Raw genomic sequence first — 17,486 nt, 5'->3', positions numbered from 1 at the left:
TGAGTTTTGGAGGAGGGGCGGGCTTTAGCGGGCGGCGGACTTCCGCGGGGCGGGTTTGGCAGGTGCGCGGACTGGCCCGACTGACCACGGCCCGTTTTGCCACCCCTATTTTTGACAACCATGATTGATTTTAACTTCTCACAAATTATTGTGAAATGATGTGACAATAATTGCTTATTAACCTATTGAAATTGAAATAATTGCTTATTGAAACTATTAGCCGAATTGAAGTTCAAACAATGACATGAAGTGTTAAAACCATTACTACGCAATCCTTTTTTTTAAGTATTATATCATATAATTGATGCTTCTTGGTATAATAAGAATCATATAATTGATGCTTCCTTTGTGTTAAAAATAAATAAATTATAATATAATTGGTAATAAATAAATTATAATATAATTGGTAATAAATAAATTATAATATAATTGGTGCTTCTCTAAATTATTATTCACATTTAATAGTACTTTCATTCCTTGGTACATCAGAATAGCTACTAGTGATGCTTTGAAGCTCCAAAATCTATCGACCTTAACATACATCCAAGAATTTGGAATAATGAGATTTATCTTCATTTTAAAAATATAATTTTTATTTTTAATTAGACTTTTTTTTTTTTATCTTCTCTCACATATATAACAAATTTTCTTCATCTATAAAGAGAATCAAATGCCTTATCGATTCAATTTTTCAATTTTTAAGATGATAGCCAAGAAACTCTACTTTTCTTGGGAAAAAAAACAACAATCACATGATTGTACATCAAGAATCACTAAACACTATCATCATTTTCAACAAAAAAATTAAAAAATTGCATTGGAAAAGATAAATCGGATCTCAATTTTTGAAAAATTCCAACAAGCTTTCAGCATTATTAGGAGATATTATAGTGAAAAAGATTCATCATTGATCATTATCACCTTTCATCAAGTTATTTACAAAGTTCTCTTTTCTACATCAAAATTGTGATGATGGAGGAATAATTTTTGTGCCAAGAGATCAAAGAACAATGATTCTTGATTTGTCAACATATAATTTGATGCCAACTTGAAATTTGTAGATCCAAGAAAAGTGCATTCTTCCAACATCTCTTAAGGTACCAATTTTATGTCTTTTTTTAATCTTTATTATTATTACTTGCTTTAATGCACATTTGATAATATTTTCATAAATTTCATATTTTGATATAAGTGTGATGAGCATTTAGAACACCTTTGTAAAAGAAAAAAAAAAGGTGATTGTTTATTTCAAATTTTGTTCTTTCTTCTTTTCCTAGATAATCTTTGAAAAGAGGAGATAAAAAGATAATGGTTTATAGAAAGATAGTGATGTTGATTATTGAAGCATGGAGACCCTAGTACCTAAACTTTATGGTCAATGTTGGGATCAATCACACATATAAAGATGGAGAATCAATGTATAGATTCTTATTCTTTTGAATCCCTTTGAAGAAAAGAAAAATGTCTTTAAATTTTAAAGCAATTTACCAAATTGAGGAGTCATTTTTGTCCTTGTTTAGTGGAAATTAAAGTTCTTGTGAATATGAACTTCATTATGAACACATATCTTGATAAACCCTTCACAATTATTTGATAAAAATCCTAGTAGGAGAAATCACTTTCTGTCCTAAAAGCCTTTCCATTACATATTTCATCTATGTTGTTTTGCTTTGCATAATTGCTTCTTTCGTTACCCTTTGAATCTTTAATACCTCATAGACAATGACCATAAGCAGCCCAAACATATGGCGGAACAAGTCATTACTTTAAGTCATCATCCCACCGCACTCAGTTGCACATAATTCATTAATTTTATAAACTTAAGCGCATTTTGATTTTTAATCAAAATTATATCTATAAGTTTCAATTTCTCGAATTTTTCACATTGTATGTGGATCTCTTATTACATGAACGATTTTATCTCTTTAAATCAAAAGGTCTTTATATTTGTTGTATCGTGTAATTGTTGTAGTAGATTCGTATTTTACTCTCTTCGCTCAGGTATGATAATAGTTTTTGTATTTCGTGAAATAATAATTTTTTCCCGAAAGATATGTTAGATAATTTTGTTTCTTTATTGATGATATAATTTTTGTGTGGATAAATTTTTCAAAGATTAGATGCACCATAGAGATAAAGTATTGCTTGTATACATAACATAATTAGGAAAGTTAATTTGGACTATGCTTTTTTTTTATATAATTTGAAAACACCTTTTGCTTTATGACTAAAAAGTACAGGCAATAGGACTAGTTGCATAGTGTTTGTTATTGATGACATTATAATTTGGTATCAAGAAAGGAAAAGATATGAAAAAATAGAAAACCATTTCACATACGTGAAGTGTAGTGTATAGGTGAAAATGGCGTGAAAGTAATGAAAAGCTAAGTTAGTGATATGAATTTGGATAGTTACAAGAGTATGTGATTTTATATATCAACAAAAAAAGTAATTAGATGGTGATGGAAGCCATGTTTATGAATGTGATTATTTTATTTACTTATTTTGTTTTATTGAACATTTTTCTAATGTAAGTTAACATTGGCTTAATTAGGAAAATAAATTGTTTTGTTCTATTTCCCAAATTTGAAAAACATAATCAAGGCAAATGAATAAACAAATTAAACAAATTAGGGTTAAGAGTAATTTAATTTTCGATCAATTAATGTCACATAATTTTACATGTCTAGACATGTAAAATTATCTGACATTAATTAATTCAAAATCATTTGATTGAAATAACAGAGGTCTCTTCTAAATTGAACAGAAATTCTGAATTGACTTAAAAATACTGATAAAAAATAAGTTTCTCCTTACATTCACATGTTTGTTGTATAACCAAATTAGGGTTGGTGGATGAATAGTTAGGATGACCTAATCCATGTGAATATAAAACTCGACAATTAATTTTTTTTATAACATTTTGTTAATGTGGATATAATTTGTCACTCCACTATGTTATAATCAAGCAAAGTGGTTTACATCTCATTGAAGCACCAACCTTAAAAAGAAATAGTACACAAGGAAAGAGTGATCATTTGCAAAATAAAGTTATATTTTTTCATATATTTACTCATGATCATATACTCCTAATGTTTATTTATTCTCCCACATACTCATTTTCTAAGTATGTGTTCATGTTGTGCTTGCTTGTGGAAATTGTGTGTGCGCGTGTGTAACATGCTTACCTCAAGGTTAACATGCATGTTCTTGTTCCTTGTAGATATAAAGAATAAATAAAAAATAATTTAAAATTATAATAAAGTTTAGTTAATAAAAAAATTATAATAGTTTCATTTATAAATCGCTTTGTACTAATTTTTTTTCAATATAATATCTCAATGAATTTGTCTGGGTATCTAAACATATATTATTAAAATAGATACATATAACATGTTTAATTTATTAAAAAAATTGGGATGGAAAATTAAAAATAATTTATATAAATTTTGTTAAGAAATTATAGATTTAAATGGATTTTTATTTTTTTTTTAAAAAGCTTTGATCTATCTATTTTAAAATTTTAATTTTTTAATTTTATAATTTTCAGATTTTTTATGCATTTTAGGATAAGTTTTACTGTATGATAATTTCTAAATAGACAAATTTAATAAAGTTGTTCCAAAAATATGATATAAATATTAAATTTAGTAAAAGTGATCATAAAATTGAATGGGGATAAAAAAAACTAGCTTTTAAAATAGAGGGGTCGAAAAAAATATTTTAGTAAATAAAATTTCTTTAAAATAAATTATTTTAATTATCCTTAGTTTTTAGAATAGATGGAGTAGACGAATTGATCATAAAGTAGTGTGACTGGTCAACTAAAAAACTATTTAAAAAAGATCATATTCTAAAGTTGGATTAGAAAGACAATTTTTTGGTAAACAAGAAGATCAAAAGCCAAAACATGATTAGAAAGACAATTTACTTGTGATAAAAAAACAAAACATAAAGTTGATAATGGACACTACGATAGCACAAAGGTTGCAACACTGAATCTTAATTTATTTATAGCCTGACCATGATGGTACATGCATTTTAATTTCCTTTAAAATTTGATAAATAGTAGTTCCCTAAATTAAGAGACACCTTTTTAATCATTTTTATTTATCAATATTTTAGGTATATAGTGTTTGATTAACCTTTCCAAATCACCATGTCGACATTTAAAGTAAACACGTTTAGTGAAATAGAATCATAGGACATGTGTAAATCCACTGCAAATTTTGCTTGTTAGGTTGATTTTTTTTTCCTTCTATTTGACCTAATATATAATTTTATACAATTACATCTAAGTTTATCTACCATATGATTGAGCTCAATTGGCTAATTGGCTTTAACTTAAGGACGATCATTGTCTCTTGTGTGAAAAGTATGCACTAAATAAAAAAATTATGATATAATCTAGTTATGGAGGAGTCAAGTTATAAATAATCTTATTCGATTCTTGGATAAAGTTTAGGAGAAAAAAATAAGTTATAAAAACTTAATATTAATATTTATGATTGAAGATTCTATGATTAAAATTTAATGTAGTCAGAACAAGTCACTTGTTAATATTTTTTTTTTATAGTTAATAGGGTTAAGGTACGGTGTGTTAAAGTTCTACATATCTTAATCCAATTCATATTACTCTTGATCTAGAAAATTCATTTTGAATATCCTTTTGAATTTTTAATTATGTAAGGAATTATTGTAAAATTGTACCTTTCAAAAGTTTTCTATGTATTATGTCTCTTAATTATAAATTAAAAATATAAAAATCTATTTTCCTTAAAAATTAGTTATATTATTTTTATTTGTGATAGTACATGATTTGGTCAAAAAGTTTTGATCATATAATATCTTTTACTTGATTTAGTGTAACCTCCCTCCGTTAACCACTAACCTTTTTTTCTCTCTATTAATTAAATTTTATTTTTTATACCTTTTTTTTATTTATAAAAGATATTGTGTATATTTTCATAACAATGTACGTTATTCTTCCTACTTATTTTGCTAGATGAAATTTGTTCACATTTTAAAAGTATTTCTATTGCTCTATCACTTTTATTTATTGACTGGCGTGTTTGATTTGCAAAATAATAAGTATTGGACAGAACAGTACATGACAGTACATAATAGTATAAGATAACTTTTTGTACTATATTGTATTTGATAATTGAAGCACTGGACAATTTTTTTAATCTATTTTATTTGATAAGTTTATATATTGAATATAATAATATAATTTTTTTTATATAATATTCTTTATTGATATATAAAATATGATATTTTGATAGTTTTTGATAATTTGTATTTGGGACAAAAAGTTTTCTCATGATTTGCTGAAGGACAAAAATTCAAATTTTTGTCTTGTCCTCTCACATGTTTTGTCAAGTCTCCTGATTAGTTTCTGCATCAAATAGAGTACAAGAAAAACTGTCTTGTCCAGTCCCTCAATTTCAAATCAAACGCACCCTTATCGTGACATATTAGGTATTATTTTACGATTTCGTCTTTTTGCAAATTACTTCCTTCATTCTTTATTATAAGCAAATTTTAACTTTTTAAATTCATCGAATAATTAATGAATCTAGTCTATATATAGTCTAAATACATCATTTATTCATTGAATGTAAAAAGTCAAATTTTACTTATAAAAGAAAATAAAAATGGAGGGAGTATCAATTATTAATAGTTTATTTTGCGATTCAAGAGTATCAAACACTCATAGTGACATATTAGTTATTATTTTATGATTTCGTGTTCTTGCAAATTATCAATTATTCATAGTTTATTTTGCGATTCAAGAGTATAGATTTAAATAATCTCGATTATTAACTTAAACGGTCGAGATCAATAACTACACAAGACACAATTTCCACAACATTTTCAAGAAGAACAATTCATAGCAAAGAACATGTGTCAAACATGTGAGGCACAACTTTAGAGAGAGTAGAGAATTTGTTTCACAGAATCAACCTGATGTAATTATATTCATTTCTGTAACTGAAAGTGCCCTCTAACTTTTTCATATTTTTCATATTTATCTAACTAAAATGCATTTTGTAACTTTTTTGGTATGCTTTTTGGTGTGCCATTAACAAAGTGAACAAAGTGAATGTCTAGTGTTCCATTAAGGTGCTAGAGACAAATAAATATTGCTATATATGTACTATACAATCTTCAATGTCATTTAAAGCCTAAACTTAAGGTCTCAAAATTGTAACTGAGTTGGTACTATTGGTGTCTTCACAATTATTTGTAGTGATTTTTAAAGACCAAAACATGATTCATGAGGAATCACAAACAATTATGTTTTTGATTTTTTCTTAGCTTTGGTTCATTTAGGGAATTTTATAGTGCAGATTTGGATATTGGTTGCTGCATTTTTCTACAAGCATTTGGTATCTTCCTGTTTTTCTTATTATGGCTGGTGGACACAAACAGAAGAGGCTCAGCAATTCATGCATTCTTCTCATAGGTAAATTCTATGTGTGTATTTATATAAATATTATGTTTATCTTTATATTGCATTTTCAAGTGTGTATCCTATGAGGGATGAATTTTTTTTCAAGATTGAGCACATAAATTGTTATATTAAAGCATATTCATGGATGAGAAAAATGAAGTATCTAATTTTGCTTTGATATTTCTTAGTTTCCATCTTAAGAGCATGAAGAAATAATAAAAAATACTCCATTCCATTGAATATATGTAATTGCAAATGAAAAATATATGAAACTAGTCTTTAATAGAGTTTCTTTCTACTTCATAATCTCGAGTGCGATATTATGGTTTTTGTTACAAATTGAGATTGTTTGTTGTTGAATTCAACAGCGAGACAAATTGGAATTGTCTGTTGTTGAAAAATGTAGAAAACTAGTCTTTAATAGGGTTTCTTTCCACGATCGTAATCTTAATTGCGATATTATGGTTTTTGATGTTTGTACAATGTATCCGTAGATTGCTACTAAATAAATTGGGATTGTCCGTTGTTGAATTGAATTTAACAGGAAGACCTTGCATTAAGGCTTTTGCCTAAATGCAAGGCGCTACAGTTGAATTCAAGTTCCATACAATTGTGATATGAATTTCATTTACCTACAATTCTCCTCAATATCTTGAATCACGACACAACGTCGTTGCCACGATTTAAAACCCTAGTCCTCATTTGTATGCATGTTTTGATATTATAATCCAACCAAGATTTCTTGCATGTCCTTGTGGTTTTTTGTATTCTTCTTCATCAATCATAGGGTAAGGACTTATATTTTACTTGTTTTTGGTGCTATTCGACAGTCATTGCAGGTATAGAGAGGTTTGCATTCAAAGGGGTAGCATCAAATTTGGTAACCTATCTAACAGATGTTGTGAACTTAAGCAACTCATCAGCAGCAAAAATGGTAAATAGTTGGGTTGGATTCACTTCCATAATGCCATTATTAGTGGCACCTATTGCAGATGCTTACTGGGACAAATATTCCACCATAATGTCCTCATCTTTTCTCTATGTTATGGTGAGTCATCATCCAGAAATTTTATATATTTTTCAAAATAAAGTTGAGATGTCAAAGTTGATTTCAAACTTATACTAAAAGTTGTTATTTTTTATTTTCATGATATATTTGTTACAAAGTTTTGCTCAAACTTTATATGCAATGTAATACTACACATGGCTGAAAATTTGGACGACCTACTTTATATATAGTATAGTATTATTAGCATTAGGAGATCCATTAAGTTTGTTGGAGTCTGAGTCATAACACTCATATTTAAGAATATGTGGGGGGCTAGAGTTTTCTATGGTATTTTGGTCAAATTGGAGTTTCTGTAGCAAAAATTACAGATATTGATGTTTTGGAAAAGTTGAGATTTCACTTCTCAATCAGTGAAAGTTTTCCTCCTTTTCCAAGTTATATTCTACATTTCATCAGAATATCCATCCAAATTTTGATTAAAAAAGAAAATTAAACTCTTTTTTTTCACTATAGGGAAAAATGTTTACCCTGACTTTTCATTTTAGAGCTATTCAAACTCTTCAAGAAAAGATTCTACTATCATATGTAGTGTGAGGCAAGATTATTTTCTTCAAAATTTGTTTTTGTAACAAAGGGAGTTTCTTTTAGGAACTATATATAACCTATAACCTAGACACTTAAGTACGGGTTAGAGTGTTTGACTGTTTATCATGTGTCAGTGTTAGAGTGTCTGATATTGATAGGAAGGAGGCTGAGTCCATTGATAATGAAGGGGAGGTGTTAGTGGGCGTGAATAATGTTAGGCCCAAAGAATGGAGAGTTTATGTAAGAAAGAAAAAGAAAGAAAACATGAAATAGGTATCACTGCCTAGCTGGCAGTTAGTTAGCATATTCCCTAATAAATAGGATTGTAAGTGAATTTGACGGCAGACTATTATTTTGATCACCCTTAGGGTTTGGCAGTGAATTTGTCACTGAGGAGCTTTGCTCTGGTGTTACCTTTCTATTGAATATTTCAATATTATTAAACATTATATCTCTGCTCTATCAATTGGTCCGACCTACTTAGTTCATGAACACCAGAATGACTGAAAGACTCACTGCTTTGGAGGAACGTATGAGCAATATTGAGGAAGGTGTGTCTGGTTTGCGTGCTGTGATCGCAGAGGAAATTCAGCGTGCTTTAGCGAATCGAGAAACCCCTCTCGGTAGCGGAACAACGGTGACGTCGCCGTTGGATGAATTTCGCTTAGCAGCAAAGAAGGTGGAATTACCTGCTTTCACTGGTGAGGATCCAGTGGCATGGATTACGCGTGCTGAAACTTATTTCGAGGTTCAAAACATATCAGCAGAGGTTCGTATTCAATTGACGAAACTGAGCATGGAAGGCCCAACGATCCATTGGTTTAATCTTTGGCGTGATTCGACGGAGGATCTGTCGTGGGAGAATTTAACGGCGGCAATGATGGTTCGTTTCGGAGGTGGTCGCTTGGAAAATCCGTTTGAAGAGCTCAAGGAGTTGAAGCAAACGGGATCTGTTGAGGATTATGTTGCCGAATTTGAATTGTACTCTTCTCAGTGCGGCCGGTTGCCTGAACAACAATTTCTCGGCTACTTTATTGGTGGTTTACGCCACGATATTCGTTCTCGCGTTCGTACCTTCCAACCTCGAAACCGTTATCTTGCAATGCAACTGGCACGTGACGTCGAGCGTGAATTTGCCGAGGTGTCGGGTCATGGCTCCGGGTCACGTTTTAAATCGGGTTATTCTCCTTGGGTTCGTCCTTCCAAACAAATTTGGACCCAAAGTGAAGGGGTTGGTACCGGGTCTCTTAACTCTAACCCATCTGGGCTTAATTCGGGTCAACCTCGTGCGGTTTCGGGGTCCACTATCTCAACCGGGTCAAACAAACCCTCTCTGTCCTCTAATGCATCTCGCAATATTTCTGGGGATAGTACTCGCCGTAACCCTCGCGGTGTCCGTCATTTACCAGCGGCGGAGGTCAGTGAACGGCGTGCAAAAGGGTTGTGTTTTCGCTGCAACGAACGGTGGGATCCTCTTCATCAATGTGCTTCGAAACAACTCCGGGTTATCATTTTGGGAGATGATGAAACCGTCAATGAGGAGGGGGAGATTGTCGTGTTGGATGCTTATTTGGAAGATGAAAAAGAGGATGAGGTTCTGGAATGCAAACCCATGGGAGTGTTTGGGGTCTCTGCATCTCAAAAACAGGTGCGTACTATGAAGTTGGAGGGTTGTTTACAGGGTGCTACGATTTTGGTTCTAATTGACAGTGGTGCAACTCACAATTTCATATCTCCTAAGGTGGTGGCAGCTTTGGGGTTACCTTTGGTTCCTTCCCACCCTTTAGGAGTCAAATTGGGTGACGGCCATCGTATTTTGACAATGGGAAAATGTAATGGAATTTCTATTCGGTTAGGAGAGATGCTGACCACTTTTGATGCTTATATATTGGAGTTAGGGGGTGTGGATTTAATCATGGGTGTAGTTTGGCTCGAAACTCTTGGCAAGGTGACGATGGATTGGAAGGAGATGTCCATGGTGTTTACTTATCAGGAACAGCAAGTGAAACTGATTGGCCAATCAGAGGAAGAGCAAGTGGCCACCTTCCAAAGCATGCTACACTATGACAGTGCAAGTGAGGCTAGATACTGGTCAAACTTGACAATTAGTGAGGTTCAGACCCAAAGTGATGCTCCTGTGCAACATAGTGAACTACAAGGGGTACTGGACAAATTTCCTGGAGTTTTTTGTGACATTAGTGGTCTTCCTCCTACTAGAAATACTAGCCATGCTATTGTATTACTCCAAGGGGCAGGTCCAGTGAGTGTGAGACCATACAGGTATCCTCATCATCATAAAGATGAGATTGAAAGACAAATCCAGAATTTGCTTCAACAGGGTGTGATCCGTAATAGCACAAGTGCTTTCTCTAGTCCTGTCATCTTAGTTAAAAAAAAGGATCACTCTTGGCGCATGTGTGTAGATTATCGAGCATTGAACAAGGTCACTGTGCAAGATAAATATCCCATTCCGGTTGTTGATGAATTACTTGACGAGTTGCATGGTTCTAGCTACTTTTCTAAATTGGATTTAAAATCCGGTTATCACCAAATCCGAATGAAGGAAGAGGATGTTCACAAAACTGCTTTTCGGACTCATGAAGGCCATTATGAGTTCATGGTCATGCCTTTCGGTCTCGTCAATGCCCCTGCAACATTCCAATCTGTCATGAATGAAGTTTTTAAACCGTATCTAAGAAAATTTGTTCTTGTGTTCTTCGACGATATCTTAGTGTATAGTGATAGCTGGAGCACGCATATGAAGCATTTAGAGGTGGTATTACAGCTGCTGCATCAAAATCAGTTTGTGGCTAATAAAAGCAAGTGTGCTTTTGGTCAACAACAGGTGGCATATCTAGGCCATGTCATTTCTAAAGAAGGGGTGACTGTGGATCCTACCAAGGTTACTAGTGTGTTGAATTGGCCTGTACCAACAACTGTGAAAGGAGTGCGTGGGTTTTTGGGGTTGACCGGTTACTATCGAAAATTCATTGCAAATTATGGCAACATTGCGAGACCCTTAACAGAGTTGACTAAAAAGGATGGATTTCATTGGAATGCAAGGGCCAAGGAAGCATTTGAGAAGTTAAAACATGCTGTGACCTCTGCTCCTGTTTTGGCTCTACCGAATTTCAACTTGCCCTTCGAAATTGAATGTGATGCCTCAGGAAAAGGGGTTGGTGCGGTGTTAATGCAGTTGAAACACCCTATCGCTTATTTTAGCAAGGCTTTTACTCCCTCTAAATTATCTAAGTCAGCTTATGATAAAGAATTAATGGCACTAGTTTTAGCTATTCAACATTGGAGACATTACCTATTAGGTAGGAAGTTTGTTGTTTATTCAGATCAGAAAAGTCTAAGACATTTGCTCCAGCAACGTATTACTACGGTTAATCAGCAGGAATGGATTGCTAAATTATTAGGCTTCGACTTTGAGGTTTTTTATAAAGTAGGGGTGGAGAATAAGGTTGCCGATGCCTTATCCAGACAACATGAAGATGTCGAAGTAAACAACCTCGTGTCTTATCCGATATGGAAACAAGGAGGGCAGTTGCAACAAGAGGTGCTGAATGATCCAGTGCTCAAACGGATTGTAGAGGCCATTCAATCAGATCCTAATGCTAAGCCAGGTTTTACTCTCAAAGGGGGAATTCTGTTCTACAAAGACAGACTTGTGATTCCAGCACAGTCTCCAATCATTGAGGATTTGCTGAAAGACTTTCATTCCTCCCCAAGTGGGGGACATTCCGGATATCTACGCACCTATAGAAGAATGGCCGGGACCCTGTACTGGCCAGGAATGATGAAACGCGTGCAGGATTTTGTGAAGGCGTGTGACACTTGTCAAAGGCAGAAATATGCAGCAACCACACCTAGTGGCTTGTTACAACCCTTGCCCATTCCAGTGTTAATATGGAGTGAAATATCCATGGATTTTATTACGAACTTACCGAAGAGTAATGGCTTCGAAGCTATTTTGGTGGTAGTTGATCGTCTATCAAAATATAGTCATTTTATTCCTCTTAAACATCCGTTTACGGCCCGTTCGATTGCTGCAATTTTTGTGAAAGAAGTGGTGCGACTCCATGGTATTCCTGAATCAATCCTTAGCGACCGTGATCCCTTGTTTGTTAGTATATTTTGGAAAGAATTGTTTAAGTTGTTGGGTACGGTGCTGAAAATGTCATCAGCTTACCATCCTCAAACAGATGGGCAGACAGAAGTGGTAAATAGATGCCTAGAGGCCTATTTACGTTGCTTTATTTCAGACCAACCCAAGTCTTGGGCACACTGGATACCTTGGGCAGAACTGTGGTACAATACCACTTTTCACGTGTCAACAGGTTTCACACCCTTTGAAGTGGTATACGGTCGGAAACCTCCGGTGTTGGTGCATTATTTGGAGGGTGAGACTCGTGCTGAAGCTGTTGCACAGGAGTTGCGAGACAGGGACGAAGCATTACGTCAGCTGAAGTTCAATTTACAAAATGCTCAAGAACAAATGAAGCATTTTGCTGACAAAAAAAGGAGGGCAGTTCATTTCGATATTGGGGACTGGGTATTTTTGAAGTTGCGTCCTCACCGGCAGCATTCTGTGGTTCGTAGAATCCACCAAAAGCTTTCTCCTCGTTTTTTTGGGCCGTTCCAAATTATTCAGAAGATTGGACAGGTTGCATACAAACTGCAATTACCGGTATCTTCCAAGATTCATCCTATCTTCCATGTCTCTCAGCTGAAGAAAGCAGTCGGTAATTACACTGCTATTCCAGAGTTACCAGCCAGTTTAGAAACAGACAAGAGAGCCATCATTCCGGCTAGGGTACTGTCTTGGAGGGATAGATGGGAGCAGGGTCAACACAAGAGGGAATGGCTCATCCAGTGGGAAGGTATGGATGTTGGTGATGCTACTTGGGAAGAAGAGCTCCTGTTGAAGAGTCAATTTCCAGATCTTAGCCTTGAGGACAAGGCTAGTGTTGAAGGAGGGGGTGATGATAGGAAGGAGGCTGAGTCCATTGATAATGAAGGGGAGGTGTTAGTGGGCGTGAATAATGTTAGGCCCAAAGAATGGAGAGTTTATGTAAGAAAGAAAAAGAAAGAAAACATGAAATAGGTATCACTGCCTAGCTGGCAGTTAGTTAGCATATTCCCTAATAAATAGGATTGTAAGTGAATTTGACGGCAGACTATTATTTTGATCACCCTTAGGGTTTGGCAGTGAATTTGTCACTGAGGAGCTTTGCTCTGGTGTTACCTTTCTATTGAATATTTCAATATTATTAAACATTATATCTCTGCTCTATCAGATATCGATCACTGACTAATACTTAAAAATTTAAGTACAATCACTTATATTTTTAAAAATTATAGTACCATTATCAACATAGTAAGGTCAGTGTTGTGTCTGCATCTGACTAAATACTTTTCTTCACAAATATTTATGCAAATAGATAAACTCAAATAAATCGATTAAACAAAACTCTTAATAATAATTTGAAAGTTCAACTTTTTTCACAAAGTTAATGATATTTTCTTGTGTTTTCTTCACAGGGACTTGTAGCATTGACAACAACAGCACTGGCAAGGTCATGGCATCACAAAAAGAGAACAATGTCTTCTTCATTCCTTTCATTATCTCTTTATTTAATTTCATTAGGCCAAGGTGGATATAATCCATCTCTACAAGCCTTTGGAGCCGATCAACTTGGTGAAGAAGATGATTTACCTTGTGGCAATGATGACACAAGTAGCAACAAAAAAGCACTTTTCTTCCAATGGTGGTATTTTGGTGTTTGTGCTGGAAGCCTAATGGGTGTTACATTCATGTCTTACATTCAAGACACTTTTGGTTGGGTATTAGGGTTTGCAATACCTGCAATTTCAATGCTTCTTTCCATCTTGGTTTTCTCTGGCGGAAGCTCGATATATTCATATAAAAAACACGACGACGATGATGATAGTCTTCAAGATAAGAAGCCTTTCACGAACATGTTTCAAACTATAAAAGCATCTGCATTGAAATGCTTCCATTGTGAAATTTCACTACCAAATGACAAGTCTGAAGGTGTTGAACTCGAGTAAGTTTCACTTTCACATGCATAAAAGTTACATTTACTAAATTACTATCTATCATTAATGGGCAAAATATATCTTTCTCATGCTACAGGCTTCAAGAGAGACCTCTTTGTCGCGAAAACTCGGAAAGCATTAAGGTTACGAATAAGGATTCAAAAATCAGCATGTGCCTACTACCAAATGTCAAAGTTGTGATTAAGCTATTGCCAATATGGGCAATGCTTCTCATGTTTGCAGTGATTTTCCAACAACCTGCAACATTTTTCACAAAACAAGGAATGACAATGAAGAGAAATATCGGTAAAAATTTCAAGATACCACCAGCAACACTCCAAAGTGCTATAACATTGTCGATAATACTATTGATGCCGTTATACGACAGAGTATTTATACCGTTTGCTCAGCTGATAACACGACAGGAAAAAGGTATAAACATGATGCAAAGGATGGGAATCGGAATGGTTCTCTCAATCATAGCAATGGTTATTGCGGCTTTAGTTGAAATGAAACGGCTCGATATCGGTCGGCAAATGAGAAGTGAAGGGTTACAAGCAGAAATAGTGCCGATAAGCATTTTCTGGTTGTTACCACAGTACATTCTTCTCGGTGTTTCAGATATTTTCACAGTTGTTGGTATGCAGGAATTCTTTTATGGTGAAGTTCCAAAGAATATGAGAACAGTGGGAATTGCATTGTATACTAGTGTTTTTGGTGTTGGAAGCTTTGTGAGTGCATTGTTGATTACACTAGTTGAAGTATACACAGATTCTAAAGGAACACCAAGTTGGTTTTCTGATGATATGGTTGAAGCACGTTTGGATAATTACTATTGGCTTCTAGTTTGGTTAAGCTCAATTAGCTTGCTGTTGTATACACTATTGTGTAAATATTACTATAGTAAAAGTGATTCAGATTGTGAAACGTAAGTTTATTTTCTTTCTGAGGTAGTTTTCAAGTGTAATTTTGCGTAAACTTTGTTTGTTGAACTAGTTGCCCTTGTATTAATATAACAGTAATTCTATGATGTTCTTTCTGTTAGAAGGTAAACTCGGAAGAAAAAAAAGACCAATCTAAAAAGACATTTTTTATAAAATATATAACATATTCTTATCTTTTATTGTACACTATCTGTGTTAAAAGAGGTTTTATACAGAATTAATCGTAACCATCAGATCATTAGAAATGTTAGCCTTTTATCACAAACACTTCTAAAATTACACACATAATTATTATGATTGAGAGAACCATTCCAAAATCTTCTGCATAATGCAGATAGTTTCTGATACAAAACCAAGGGATACAAGGTAAAAACCGAGACACAATTGGATCTCAAGTAACAAGATGATGAATCACACAACAAAACTACACATTATTTTCAAGTGAATCGCCAATATATGTAGATGTATGAACATTTAGTCCTTGAAATTAACGAAACTCTAAAATGATCCTTGTAAACAAAAAATCCTTGATCACACTAGTAATTTCGGGTCGGGCAATTTGATTCCCTTGAAATTGAATCCATAGGAGCTAATGTGATAGACAATTTTCAATTTTTTAGAAATCATTTTATAATTTTGTTAATTTCAAGGATCGAAATCTTGGTTCTTAGACTTCAAGGACTAAGTTGATGATTCACTATGTTAATTTCATACCATAAGATTAAGGGGTGAGTACATCAAGTTGGTGGATACAATTGATATCTATAAAGTGATTTGAATTATTTTATTAGTAGGAATCAAATTCAGTAGTTCGCGATTTACAACACTCACACACACTGCGCACAAACAACAAAACGATTGAGCTCATTCACATGAGAGAAGAGACCATGTTCTACATGAAACCCTAATCTCTTTATTCTTGTTTGTGAAAAGAAATAAACTCACACACATGATGACACGCAAGAGCGTGATGATTGATTAGGAGTGACTAGTATATGGAGCAACACACCTTGCCCATTTGAACAATTTCATGTGATGCATCTTCTTGATTTTGTTTGGAGAATTGCCACCAAACTCTGATAATGATTCATTTCTGTTCAACATCTCCCACATCACACGAATATCTTCATATTCACAAGCCCTCACATCATTTTTTAGCTTCTTCAGCCCTGCACATTTCTTCTAATTTCAGTAACTCATTGTTTCAAACACAAAGAAAGCATTATAAGTTAAAACACAACAAACAAAACATTCACTTATAATTAACTCTAATATTACATAAACCCTTTTCTCCACACACTTAAAACCATATACCTAAATTAAAAAGCTTGATCAAATCATCACCATATATAATATTCTTCTTAAGAAAGTGTGGGTTGGGCCAACCTTACAAAACCGGTTTGTAAGTTGAGGACTGCCCAAGCTTATTAACACTATAGACCATATCTCTAAACAATGTGGGACTAAATTCACCCCTTCAAACCCAAACACCCCCAGTGAAGGTGTTGGGGGCTGCAATGAAGGTGGACCAAATGCCGCAATTAGGCGACTTCAATGAAAGTGGAATTTCCAACCAATCAAAATCAAGATTATAGCGCAGTATCAATAATTAAAGTTATTCATAAAAACTCAAGTTCTTAATTTGCTAAAATAACGCGTAAACATAGTTTATACTTTATATAACTTAGACACTCTTCACATTACAAGATAATTATAAAATCTCATTAAACTTATAAAACATCAAACAAAACAAAAAAAAAAAAAATGCAGTTTTCCATGGTTTTTCACCGGTCTCTGTTTCATCTTCCATAAGAACAAATTTTCACTACCATATCTCATTCAAAACCTAGGAACATTCAAACTAGAATCCAACAATTTCATAAAAATCAAACATATATGCACTATATAGAACCCCTTTTGAAATTTTCAAATTTGAAATCAATCAAAAACACAAAGAACTATCTACATAAAGATTAACGAACAACTGTATTTTTGTCCAAATTAAGCAATAACATGTTAATAATATCATTATCAATCTTTACAGAATTGCAATATAACTCAACATGTCATTGAAACAATAAAACAAACACATGGTATGCATAATTGAAAACTCCGCAAAATTACAAACCAGTTTTACGAATTCCAAAACGTGTGGCGATGGTAAGCCAGAGGCTTCGAACACGATAGATGATGTTCTTCTGCCACCACTCCACCTGCCGAGAAAATTTGAGTTTCTCCATTGAAGCCAGCCTCGGTAGGTGAAGATGAAGATACACACTCTCACCACGACTTCACAATATCGATGATATATTCAACACAACCGAAACAATTGCTAAAAATAAATACTTAAAAAAAAAAAAAAGACATAATTTAACACGCCTAATATAGGCCATTTCGTAAAGGAAAATGCTAATTGTTAAGAAAA

At 33.6% G+C, this 17,486-nt stretch overlaps 1 protein-coding gene across 2 annotated transcripts; it reads left to right on the top strand.

Moving 5' to 3' along the window:
* The first annotated feature begins 715 nt into the window (after window positions 1–715).
* LOC131652781 (protein NRT1/ PTR FAMILY 5.8-like) lies at window positions 716–15,147 on the top strand. Of its 2 annotated transcripts, none has more exons than XM_058922737.1 (5): window positions 716–1,097; window positions 6,354–6,469; window positions 7,288–7,505; window positions 13,599–14,125; window positions 14,215–15,147. In XM_058922737.1, exons 2-5 carry the CDS (start codon window positions 6,415–6,417, stop codon window positions 15,047–15,049), a joined length of 1,635 nt encoding a protein of 544 aa, XP_058778720.1. In that variant the 5' UTR covers window positions 716–1,097; window positions 6,354–6,414; the 3' UTR covers window positions 15,050–15,147. The 2 variants fall into 2 exon arrangements, with proteins under 2 accessions (XP_058778720.1, XP_058778721.1); XM_058922738.1 differs by having other exon boundaries at window positions 6,349–6,469.
* The last annotated feature ends 2,339 nt before the right edge of the window (window positions 15,148–17,486 follow it).

The sequence above is a fragment of the Vicia villosa genome, linkage group LG2 (assembly GCF_029867415.1).
Source record: "Vicia villosa cultivar HV-30 ecotype Madison, WI linkage group LG2, Vvil1.0, whole genome shotgun sequence".
Taxonomy (NCBI): domain Eukaryota; kingdom Viridiplantae; phylum Streptophyta; class Magnoliopsida; order Fabales; family Fabaceae; genus Vicia; species Vicia villosa.
The sequence above is the reverse complement of the archived record's forward strand: the minus strand, read 5'-3'. Positions and strand labels throughout refer to the sequence as shown.